General features: G+C 37.6%; 1 protein-coding gene across 1 annotated transcript in view; it reads left to right on the forward strand.

The window, feature by feature from the left end:
- Positions 1-13,327, forward strand: part of ADAMTS19 (ADAM metallopeptidase with thrombospondin type 1 motif 19) — a 241,334-nt gene that overhangs the window by 189,153 nt on the left and 38,854 nt on the right. The window contains exons 17-18 of the mRNA XM_043586926.1: positions 349-506; positions 4,517-4,670. Of these exons, the coding sequence (XP_043442861.1) occupies positions 349-506; positions 4,517-4,670 (312 nt within the window). The remainder of the gene's footprint in view (positions 1-348; positions 507-4,516; positions 4,671-13,327) is intronic.

The raw sequence follows: 13,327 nt of genomic DNA on the forward strand, positions 1-13,327 counted from the left end.
ATTTGGGTCTGTAATTCCAAATCTGGGATTCTGTCTGAGGCAAATATTCAGATATACACATTGTACGGTACATTTATCTGAGCATTATTTATAATATAAAAAACTTGGAGATGGTCAAACATTCAATCCATGAAGATTAGCTTAAACTATTTAGGAAGATTTATTGGCTTACCTTATCAAAACATTTTCATAGAACTATGACATAAAAGCTTTCAATTAACCTTCATATAAATGTCTCTTAGAGAATTCAATTATGTGGAAGAGTCTGGAAGTTTCAGTTAAAAAAAATCATTTGAAACAAAATAAGGGCATGTTCAACTGTCACAATATTTTTGAACCTCTTTATAGCTCTACGAGACACTGGAAAGCAGTCTATTAATAGTGACTGGAAGATTGAACACTCGGGAGCATTCAACTTAGCGGGCACTACTGTTCATTATGTAAGACGAGGCCTCTGGGAGAAGATCTCCGCCAAAGGTCCTACCACATCACCTCTGCACCTCCTGGTATGAGGGGACGAACTGATGACATTGCATAATCAGATTCCTATGGCAAAGGGCTTTCCCAATGTACCTTGTCTAATCTTTTTTCCAAGGTTGAATTGTCAGGTAGACATTCAAAATTATCTAAGAGGTGGGTTTTTAGGTTTTCATTTTAATGTATTCTAAATCACGATGTCAAAGCCAGAAATTACTGGGGGAAGAACAAGATGTTTTAGGGAATTCACGGACTCAAAGTAGAAGCAAATCATCAGGCAAAAAGGAGCCTATTTTTTCTAAGAGGAATTTTACTAACAGCATCTTAATGAATCGCTAACCAGAGTGGATGTCTGTAAAGACAGTGTTATAGTGTGGCCAATCATAGCATTTCAAGCAGCGATGGAATGGGCATTTTCTGAATCTGTATAAAATGCCTTTGATAAAATGATATCCTCCCTGGGAAAAGATTTGGTAAACATGTCTAACAGTGCTTTCAATCACCCTCTTCTGTTCTCTTATAGGTGAATTGATTCCTGTAAAGAATTAGGAAAATTTGAGTGTTTCTTACTACCATGTAGTAAAAGACTCAGTATGAGGCAGGACCGAGTATGAAGTGAAGGGAGCAGAATGCTGGGGCTCTGTGTCCCAGCTGGTGGCCGGTTCACATGCCCCTTTTGACCTTGATCTTTGCAGTCACTGGTAATGGCTCGGTAGCCAAGCACTCACTGCACAGCTGGCACGTTCTCCATCTTAGTGGCAAAGTCTGAAATTCAGACACTTCAACACCTCCTTAAGTCCACACATAAAAACAACTCTAAAACACGATCAACTGACTGTTTATTTGGAGTGTAGTGTGCCACATTACTTAATATCGGCACACAATTCAAGTTTTGAATTTGTCTTCAATTGGAGACATCTGTGTTGCTGGTCTAGGAGCCAGAGGTTCAAATCACATATCAGCCTGTTTGCTTTTTCTGCTTTAATGTTCCTGCAGATCACCTGGGGTTCTTGTTCAAATGCCCATTCTGATTCGTTTCATCTGGGGTGGGACATGAGCTCTGTGTTTCTGACCAGCTCCCAGATGATGTCACTGCTGCTGGTCCAGTGACATTTCAGATAACAGTGTTTCATGGAACTGAAATCATAGACCTTACCAACAGGAAGGAAGGGAGCCAAGTGAGATGCATGGGGACCTTCTGCTCCAGATCTTAATAGTAACGATCATACATACCACTCACTAAGCCCTGAGTCAGACACTGTTCCAAAGGGCTTCGCATTCATTAAAGCATTTAATCCTTACAGTAACCCTGAGTGATATGTATTATTACTGTTCCATTTCACAGATTAAAAAATAAACTTAGTATGAAATAGGTTAAGTAACGGGCACAGCGTCTCACTGTAAGTCATTCAGCTGTGAATAAACCAGGTGTTAATCAGTCTCTCCTGATATAAAGCTTAGATGTAAGTTCTTCACACCAGACAGCATGGGATCATAAGTATGCATATACTTTCAATCATTATGTTCTTCATCTCCTCACAGTTTCTTTGGATCCTGTTATTTAATTTGAATTGGAAACTCCACTCTGTGCCCTATGCCATCTGGAGAAAGAAAAAAAAAGTGACTTAACCAAACACTGTATGACCAATATCTGGCTCTTTCCATGATTGGGTCACTTATAATAACAACATTATCAACAACAAACCAATTTTTAATGCCTGGGTTGCAGAAAATGCCACCGGGTAACCTGCCTTATATGAATGTAACCTACATTTTTTATGGAACAAGACCGGTGCTCTCTATTAAGTCTCTAATTCAAAATCTTAAAACGGTCTGTGAGATCTCAGTGTTGGGCAGAGGAGTTTCCTTGCTGCAGAATCCTTAATCTGCCTGGTAATTACCAAGGTTTTTCCTGGAAGCATGAAGCATAATTAAAGTCAGTGAACTATGTCTAAAAGAAGGCATCTATGTGACCTGGATTTATTCAGTAATCCAAGGGAAACTGCACTTCTAAGATATTTTTCTTTAATGACTATTACAGATTGAAAGCCGGTACTGAATTTTGAAAGGCAATACCTTCTGCTGCCATGCTTCAAAATGTGCCCCTCAACTGTAACGCGGTCACACTTTCCTTCTCGCAGAGATACACTGCCAAACTCAGATGGTTTAAGAGCGAGCTAATGATTTTGTAGCCAATGTCTATATTTTAAATGGCATTAGATATTCAAGGACAATCGAAAGTTCTATCAATGAAAAGGTAGTTTTTTAAGGAAAAAGAGACATGTTTTCATTAAATTAAAGAAGTTGGCAAATAGCTGTAATTTATGTTCCTTTTATCCCTTTAAAAACTATGTAATAGTCTGGTTATGTCCATAAACAAGATAAGTCAATCTCTATCTCTCTCTCTCTTAACTCATTTAGCCCCAAGTCACTTATAACTGGCAACATCAAATGCGATATTTAATGCCAAAATCAACACTGTGATGTACTTAGAATGAGTATCCCAGTACATTATGTGTACGTGAATTTAAAAACTATTATTTTTATTATTGATACAACTGATTTATAATTCCAGTATGTTAGTTCCCAGATCCACATATTAAAATATATCTTAGCATTTCTGTTGATATATTGAGCAGAATATTGAGGGGAAAAAAGCAAAGAAAATTAACCCTGGGCTCATGTAATTTTTTTTCCCATTGAGTGTTAACTGTAAATTACCTGTCATTACAACTCCCTTGATAGAGGTTTAATATCCAACAAAGTTCTTTAATAATTTAACAAAATATAAATTTTAGATAATGATTTATGCATGATATTGCATTGTATAGATTCTCAGATTCAAAGAAGTAATATGTTCCATGGAGTTGACATATTTTGTGTAAATGTACTTCTAAAGGAACATATATTCTCATTCATTCTTTCATTTAAAATGAATATACTTCAGGCATTTTTCTTTCATTTATTTTATTTTATTTTTTATTTTTTTAAGTTTTTATTTTTGTAAGTTTATTTATTTACTTACTTAGAGAGATGGAGGGAGAGGCAGAGAGAGAGAGAGGGAGAGACAGAGAATCCCAAGCAGGATCCACACAGTCAGCATAGAGCCCGATGTGGGGCTCAATCTCACAAACCATGAGATCATGACCCAAGCTGAGATCAAGAGTCAGATGCTTAACCTGTTCAACCACCCAGGCACCCCTCTTTCATTTAAAATAGACATGATTGCCCAAGATGATGTCCTTCTAATCTTGGCACTGGGCACCAGGGAGGAGCAAAACAGACATGGTCTCTGCTTATGTGCTAGTCCAGTGTGGCCCAGTGTGCAGTTATCCTCATGCACTTTTCTTGGTTTGTTGCACTGTTTACATATGTGTACCTAACTGTACCATTAAGTTAATATTTACTAAAGAGTTCATTTTAACATAAATTTCTTTTCAAATGAAATGATCTTTGCTGCAAATGGAAAATCAGTAATCTTGCCAAAATTGGAAGTTAACTTTAAGCAACATGGAAAAATATTGTTGTTCTCTGGTTAATTTAGACGTTCTCTATCCCTTCTGGGGTGAAGTGATTCCCCAAGTCTTCTATCCTCTTCCTCTACCAGTGACACAGGGACTTTCTGTCCATCTTTCTGTTTTATATGAGTGGAAGGTCTACGTTTGACATTAGATTATGGCTTATCTCTTGAAGTTAGGTAGGACAGATAGCCCTGTCCCCTCCACTAACTTCATCTTCTACATGTATCATAATTTGGGAAATTGCCTAGTCCATTCATAGATTAAAAAAAAATGATCTGGTATCTCTGACCTCATTAAGTGGGCCATTTTTCATGTTGTCTTTAGCTCAGAGGTAAATGTGTAGCACCAGTCTTTTCAGAAGTATGACACTTCGATGATTTCAGTAATAATGTCACAATTCTGCATGTAAAAAGAGCATGTAATAAGTGTTTTAAGATATCAGTATCCTTGGTATTAGACTTCACATTGTCTGTGCTCTCCTTTAACCCATCTGCCTTGATCACTCTTATATATTATAGGTGCTGCTATTTCAAGACCAAAATTATGGTCTTCACTATGAATATACTATCACGTCGGACCCTCTTCCAGAGAATCAGAGCTCAAAAGCACCCGAACCCCTTTTCATGTGGACGCACACAGGCTGGGAAGATTGTGATGCCACGTGTGGAGGAGGTGAAGGTTTTTCCAATATTTATCTTACCAAAACTGTAGTTGTTTTCTGATTACTCACTGAGAATTAAGACAGCTCTGCAAACCCTTCTCTGAAATTCAAAGCTCCATAAAGGAGTGGAACCTGAAAGTTTTTTGTGACACATTTGGCCCCTAAAAGCCGAACTCTTCTGTGGCAAAATTGGACGTGATTTGAAAAAAGGCCATTTACAGTGATTCATTGCATTGCTTTGCGTAAATATTAATGCATTTGCTTGCAGGGTTGCCCTAGACCCCACACAAGCTGTTCCATCATGCATCATGCTTTTATAGTTACTTTCTGTATTTACTTTTTAATTTTTTAGAATCTTAACAGCTTCAAATTCTGGAGTACCTCTACCCACAAGAATTGTAGACCTGCAATAAATATAAGGGTGCTGTGAAGGAGCAGCCTCAAGCTTGCTTCTTTGCCACCTGCATACTTAGGGTGACTAGACGGAGCACATGGAGGACATCATTTCATTCCCCCCACTGCTTTCTTCCGATTTTTCAAAAGTATATGTCACTATTTTCTATAAAATATGGATGTATCTCGAAACTTCACTCACAGGTTTTAAATTATTTTTTCATAGTAGAACTTAAGGAGGCAAAAGCCCAAAATTACCTTGGCCTAAAATGTGAGCCTAGCAAATCTCTTAATCCTACTAATGAGATCCTTGATTCCCAGAAATTCAACAGATTGTCCCTCTCAGAGCCAGTTAGGCCAAGGCAAGATCTCAGGTCATGAGCAGCATAGTATTTACGTTGTGCTTTGTACCTCATAACACATTTTCTATAGTTCTTTAGTAAGAGCTTCTTTTGAAGGCTAAAAGGAAACATTATATTCAATTATACCAAAATATAGAGAAGTGGAATATCAGTTTTGTTTTCTAGGCAAAGAAACTGTTGATATACATAGCCTAAGTGTGCTGCGGCAGGAGCAGGCAAAGGTACAAACCAGACTAGCATGTGGGGGAGAAGGGAAGGTTTGGGGGAAAAGGAAAAGGAAAATATACAATACGAAGAAGTAATACAGTTTCAAAATGTGAAGAATACTCTCGATGAAAATTAAGCAAGAGAGAAAAATAAATACAGGTTGGGAGTTGGGAGGGGGTAGGTGCAGAAAATAGTCTGACAAGGCCTCAGTGAGGAGACCACACTGATTTAAAAATCTGTAGTGACTTTGGATGGGCACAAGAGGGTGTCTGGTGGGGTGTCCCGTGGGAATGGGTTCCAGGCAAAGGTTCTGAGGTGGGAGTAGAGCTGGAATGCTCCAGGAATAGCAAGAATGCTAGCATGGTTCTCCTTTACTGAGTGATGTTATGTGCCATTAGAGGATTTGAATAGAGAAGTGGCTTATTCTGGTTTATGTTTTAAAAAGGTTTTTCTATGTCTGAGTTGAGACTAGATGGAATAAAAGAAAAGAGGAGAAGTAGATCAACCAGAAAGTTATTGCAATAATCTAAGAAAGAGATGATAGTAGTTTGGCCACAGTGGTAGCAGTAGACATAGGAGGAAGTGGTCAGGTTCTGTATATTTTTTAAAGTAGAATCAATAGAATCTGTTGAAAGGCTAGATGTGGAGTGTGAGAGAAAGAAAAATGTCAAGGATGACTGTGATGGCTTTGACCAAGCAACTGGAAGGACAAAGTCACCATCAACTTACCTAGGAAAGCCTGTGCAATAGCAGGATTAAGAAAGAGTTTGATTTCCAACAAAAGTGTGAGATCCCTATGGGACATCTAAGTGTGACATCAAGTAAGATATGTAAGTTGGGTGGCCGGGAGAGAAGATCAGACTAGAGATAGAAAATATATGGTAGGTATTCTAAAATGCTGAGGCTCAAGTCACCTAAGGAGTGAGTGAAGAGAGAGAGACGCTACTAAAGGATTGAGTCTTGGGGCCCTCTACTCTTTAGACTTAAGAGAGAGAAGGAAGCGGCAAAGCAGGTTAAAATGAGTAACCACCATCACAGGAGAAGAAGCAGGCAGAAGAGAGTGCTTTCATGTAAAGTAAGTGAGAAAGTGTTATAAGAGGGATAGAATGATCAACTCTATCAAAAACTAACAGGTCAAAAATACTGTAGACTGAAAGTTGACTATTATATTCAAATATATTTATTATATTTTCAGATGTATTTATTTAAATATATTTATTATTATATTTTCAAATATATTTATTTGATTTAAATATATTTATTATATTTGAAACGTAGAGTCCAATGATGATCCTGACAAAAATAATTTTAATGAAGTAGTTGAGTCAAAAGATTAAATAGAGTGGATTCAAAAGAAAATAATCATGGTGTGAACTGGAGAAAAGACTCAAAGTAAGTCAGGAAATCTTGCTGAAAGAAAAAAACAGAAATGTGGCAATAGCTGGAGGGGACTATGAGTCGAAGAGTTTGTTGTTGTTTTTAATAAGGGAGCCTATATATGATTGTTTGCCAATGTGCATTTTCTAGAATAGGACAAAAAACTAGTGATGCAAAGGAGAGAGCAAAAAAAAAAATTGCTGTTGTGATATCCTTGAGTAGGCAAGATTGGATAGAGGGAGTAGTTGACTACCTAGAAATATGGACAGCACATCCCTCATAACAGGAGAAAGGACAGTATCTGAGCAGCAACAGGTGTCACGAACTTATCCTTAAAGAGCATCTTGCTGAGCATGAAGGTGGAACAGAAGATATTAGAATTTTGAAGAGTGATATGAAATGGTCACTTAAGACAATGAGAGAATGAATGAATTGGGTCCGTGTATTTTGATTTTTCAATAGCTTTCATGGTTCACTTGAAGTTAATGGTCATGAATTTAGTTTGACTCCAGTCATCATAATAATATGTTGCCCTCCAGCTGTGTACAGCATTTAGATACACTTGTGAGTAAGTTTGGAAATTGCCAGGTGAGTATAGTAAAATGAGAGAACATGGTCCCAAGGTTGAATGCAAGGAGTTGAAAATGGTTGACCGTGGAATTTAGTTGTATAAGGAACAAGGTAAAGGTATGAGAGGATTGAAAGACAGTAGAAAGGTGGTAGGACTGACAGACGCCACAGCTCAGTGGGGCTAAAGAACTTTTAGACTTGGGGTACTCAAGGAGAAGGACTGGAAGTACAGGAGATGGTGACAGAAAATAGAGGTTAGGTTATGGAGGGGTTATCGTTTTGGTAATAACAAAATGAGGAAAATTGGTGGCTTGAGTAAAGTGAAAGGCAAGATCTCTGGGTAGGGATCCATTCAAATGAATACTGTAAACACAAAAATAGTGCCAAGGGCAGTGTTAGCAAATATCACGATCACCTAGAAGATAAAATCTTAGAGAGAGGGAGTGACCTAGGAGTTGATGCAGCAGCAAGGAAAATGTGTCACAGAGTCTGATCCAAAGGTGTAGGTTTAAAAAGAAGAAAGGGAAGATGGTCTGGTCATAGCAGTGAAGAGCTTGGACAGCCATGCCACCTCTCCATCCAAAGGTGTGGGACCTAAGTAAGAAAATGGCCACCCCGCTGGAAGTACAACAAACAGTACCCTCAGGAGAGAGGGGGAAAAGGTGGCAAGAACATGTAGAGGTACAGAGGATAGGGAAGAGGATTCCTGCCAGAGAGCTCAGAGCCTTTGAGTTCCCAGCCAACTGCTAGTACACCTGGCCCTCTCAGGTAGCCAGAGCAAAGGCAACATGGGGGACAAGAGAAGGAGAAGACACAGGACATACTTTGCTCCTGAGGATATAATTACAGGGAAAGGATGTCAAATTTCTCTAGCAATTATAAAAAATGCTATCAGTCATCCTTGCCACAGTGAAGTTTTCATTGACCATGTTTCTCCAGGGACCCCATTATCGCCAAGTGACTTGGGATCCTCTGCCCCCCGTCTTCTCTTGCTAGTGGTCCCATAAACACGCAAAGTCCTGTTCCTCTGTTCCACCCATTCTTTAGTGATGCCAGGGCCCATTACAATTAGGGGGTTCTGCTTTATATCGTCTATCCAAATAAAAACCAGAAGCAAAATTAGAAACAAATACATTTGAAATGAAAATCTGTACAATTAGAATTTTCTCTTTAATACAACTCAGATAAAAGGAAGACCCGCCCCCATCCAATGGTGAGCTGCAGGGCAGTAGAGTGATGACAGGGTTGATAGTTCTTGTTAGACCCCTGAAAGGCATTCATTAAAATCTGTTTGTATTTGAAACTCTAAACAGAAAAATGTTTGCCCAGTAAATTTCGTTTTCCTCATTTTTTTTTTCTTTCTTCTGCAATTGCAGTCAAAAAGGAGCTACATTAGAAGTAAACATACAGAATTTGTCAATCCTCATTTTGAATAAACAAATTTATGGGGGAGGGGTGGTTAAATTTTTTTTTCCCAAAATCACATTCATTACAATCTAGATTGTGTTTTGCCAATTGCCAAACCTTAAGGAATAGAGATTTGCTACGTCTAGATATTCTTAAACATAACTTCTTAATTATCAATATGAGAAAATTTAAATGTGTAGCGATTAAGGGACTTCCCAAGGCCACATGCCCTGTGGGAGTAGAGTTCAAGTTAGAATCCAGGACTCCTAAACTCAAATCTTCTCTCTTCCTCACATCATATTTTCTTCAAGAGCAGCTCAAAAGGCTTAATGTCATTTCTTTTCACAAAATAGGTCAGGTCCCTTAGAGATCATATAAGTTTTGTTTTGATTCAAAGAGATGTTTTACTGAATCTGTTCAATGAGAAATTAGGTATGTTTCTATTTTTATTTTGTAAAATAAGTCCTAATTATACCCAGTCTTTATATGATTTGCGCTCGCACAGACCTTCTCTCAAAGATCTGTTCCACTGTGTTCATTCAACAGTTTTCAATTATCTCTATGTTAATAGGGTACATATTACTTTCAATGCCAAGATATTTCTGGGCTTTTGGTATTATTTTCCTTTTCAGTTCATAAATAAAGTGGATGGACAGGATTTCAGGAATCGTATCTTTTCGAACTTCGTATTGTCCATTTTATAGCCAGAAAGAGCTCTGTAATCTTTCAGCATATTCATGAATTAAAGGAGAGTCAGTTCAAAGCACAGAACATTGGAAACAGATTCATGCAAAATTTATCTTCAACAGCAAAGGCGAATAATAGCACTATTTTACTTCGCAGGACTATATTAAGCAAGAGCAAATAAAATATCACAGAGCTGTATAAAATTTCAATGTTTGACATGTTATTTTTTGGATTCTGTTGTAAGGCGTTAGATTGCCAGCAATAAGGGGGAAAAAGAAATTTTTAAAAGGTCCCTACTATCAGGTAGCTAAATTTTTATTGTAATGATCTTTCATGTCAGCATCTCAAAACTGTTTTAGACTGAAAACCCAAATTAAAGTTAATTCACCGTGCAATATAGTTTTATTAATACTAGTTATTACAAGATATAAAAAGCCTTTAGAAGGAATATTTTTAAATATCAAATGGATGTTGATGATCTCAAGAAAAAATTTCCAACACAGTAACATGTATGCTTTTTGACATCATCTTTTCAAATTCTTTATTTTTTTTAATGTTTATTCATTTTTTGAGAGAGAGATGGAGACCTAGTGTGAGTGGGGGAGGGGCAGAGAGAAAGAGAGAGAGAGAGAGAGAGAGAGAGAGAGAGAGAGAGAGACAGGATCTGAAACAGGCTCCAGGCTCTGACTTGTCAGCACAGAGCCTGACATGGGGCTCAAACCCGCTAACTGAGATCATGACCTGGGCCAAAGTCGTAAGCCCAACTGACTGAGCCACCCAGGCGCCCCTCGTCTTTTCCCATTCTAATGATAATTCTAGAAAATTTTGAAAGGGTGTATCATTTTATATTTTTGCATTGGCCACTAAAATGGGGTCCTTTTATTTTCAAACAGCTTAAAATGTATTTGGGAAATAAATGTTTACTTTGCGTTGGTGTTCTAAAACATCTAAAAACTCTTTGAAGGACTGTTTTAAATTTATTTTGGCACCTCAGATGTAAGGTTTACTGGATCAAGTTCTTTTTGACATAAAAGACCTGTTTTAAGTGCTCTTGGAGTTCAGAGGCATTAGAGGTGTATCATTTCTTAATATCTGAGGGGGTATGTGGAATTAGCATTCCAAATATTGGATACAATAACTGCATTACTCTAGAGTTTATTTTGAGCTAGTGGATGAATTAATGATATAAAACCTAGAATAAGGACTCCAGAATTCCATAATCCCTTTTGAAATAAATAAATAGTTAAACATGCTTTTAGGAAGTCTAAAGAGATACAATTTGAAGGGAACAAAGTAGGTCAAATACCACATTCTTCACATAGTCCAAGCCCTACCAGCTGACAACTCTCATTGTTGGCCTTGTATCATGAGATCCTTCAGACACAGCTTTGCTTGTGCGTGAACAGATTCTGAGGAGGATCCAAGCCTCCGGGTCCAAGTTGAGGAGACGTCTCCGAATAGAATACCCATACCTTTGCACTGGTACAGTTTGTTTCCATTTTTCCATCTTAAAGGCACATTGCATGCACCACAGTAAATGTTATTAGTTGAAGAAAATGCACCAAAATATATTTTTTGTTCTCTGCATTATTTTACTTGAATATTATTTAACACAGTTTTGTATTCCAGTTTCTTTAATAAGAACATTTTATATTAATGTAAACTCTTTATCAACTTGAATTTTGATACCTACGTTATAATTCATTGACTGAAATTGCCATGGGTAACTGTCCCCCACAGTCATGTGGTTTGCCAATGACTTTTCACCATTTTCGGAAGTAGTCTTGAGATGAACCTCTTAGCACAGAAAGTACTTTGGTCTTGACTTACATGCTTATATAGCACTCATTGATTCCTTTACCAATACTGAATGTGGAGTCAGTATTGCTAAGTGGTCCACTGATGAGTGCTTTCTTCTTTTAGAGAATTCACTGTTCATTTAGTAGGGGCCAGATAATAGTAAAATCACTACACAAAGTGATATGGGAAGATGTAAAAAGCTTTCCAGGGCTATGCCTACGTGCAAAGGCACTCAGGTTTGTGAGAATGTTTATTTCTGGGGTGTAAAATATGAGGATCAAGGAGTGGGAAGTAATTTGACCATTTTCTACTTTTTATAGAAAGAAGCTAGTGCATGAAAGTCCTTGAGTGTTATGCTAGGACTCAAGTTAAATTTATCTTGGAAGTTATGGGATCCCATTAAACTACTTATGTGCATGGAAATGATAAGTTCAGTTTGGATTATATATTGGGTGTTGAAAACAATACAAAATAAAAATATTTTCATTAAAAAAAAGATGAAATAGTCATTTTAATATTAAGCCCAAGCCCTGAGGGAAACTTTTTACAGAAATGTCAAAAAATGACTAAGAATCAAATGGAATGCACAATTTTGGAAGTTGACCAAGTTAGCAATTGTATGCCTAAAGAAACCCCTGCATTTTACATATTTCTAAGGAGCGCTCAGAGAAGAGCCCTTCATCCTTATGAAAATATACTTACTTTTGGGTTACTTGCTTGCTGGCCATTGTGAGTTCAATAGAAAATAAATAGATAATTTGAGAGAAAATGATAAAGACCAATGACTATATATAATCTCTGTCTTGTAGAGGTCCACAGTTTTATTTAAAAGTTTGGAACAGGGGCGCCTGGGTGGCTTGGTCGGCTAAGTGTCCGACTTCGGTTTAGGTCATGATCTCACTGCTCATGAGTTCGAGGCCCGCGTCGGGCTCTGTGCTGACAGCTCAGAGCCTGGAGCCTGTTTCGGATTCTGTGTCTCCCTCTCTCTCTGATCCTCCCGCGTTCATTCTCTGTCTCTCTCTGTCTCAAAAATAAATAAATGTTAAAAAAAAAAAGTTTGGAACATCTAATAAGATAGAATTTCATCTACATATACTGAAGCACTGAATACATTCCCAAGAACGTGTTTCCACATTTATGGTGCCAGTTCTAGAAATGTGATCTATGTGGATAGAATATAGTTTTATTAAAAATATCCATTTCATGGGGTTAAATATAGAGCATAGAAAGAAGATCAGCTTGTATCTGAGACTGGAAAAGAAGGCACATGCATCTAGTCTTTGTTAAGTGTCTTCAGAGAACAGAGTCAGTAAATAAAAATTACCCTTCATTTTCAGATTTTGCCCGAATTTGGCAATGAAACCAATTGCTTAATGGTCATATTCTTGTATTCATAATTGTATTCAAAGCATCACAACTGATTTCCCCAAAACCGATTTAACGGGAATGACCTAGAGGTGAAGTTAATTGCCGTAAAGCAAGTAATACACTGTCAACAGCTTGCAGCTACTCATGGCTCAGGCGGAAAGCCAGTTACTTCATCACTTTGGGTCCGTCCCTAGGTTCCACAGTACGGGATGCATTGTAAATACTGCTATTAGATGCTAGAATGGAAATTTCCTGTGTTGGCTGGAACATAAAAATATATAAAAGAAAAAAGTCAAACAATAACATTTCCATATGGCTTGAAGATCTAGTTGTATTTTCATAGGCATAGTGTGCCTGTAGCTGAGCAATAGATTTCTTCCCCCTGATTCTATTGTTTTTGTTCAATGAAATTTTTTAAAAGTAGGGCCAAGTTTATCCTCTCTGCCAAAAAACGTATGATGTGAGCTTCCTTGCTCCAGTGTAGATGGAAATGTCCC

The sequence above is a fragment of the Prionailurus bengalensis genome, chromosome A1 (assembly GCF_016509475.1).
Source record: "Prionailurus bengalensis isolate Pbe53 chromosome A1, Fcat_Pben_1.1_paternal_pri, whole genome shotgun sequence".
NCBI lineage: Eukaryota > Metazoa > Chordata > Mammalia > Carnivora > Felidae > Prionailurus > Prionailurus bengalensis.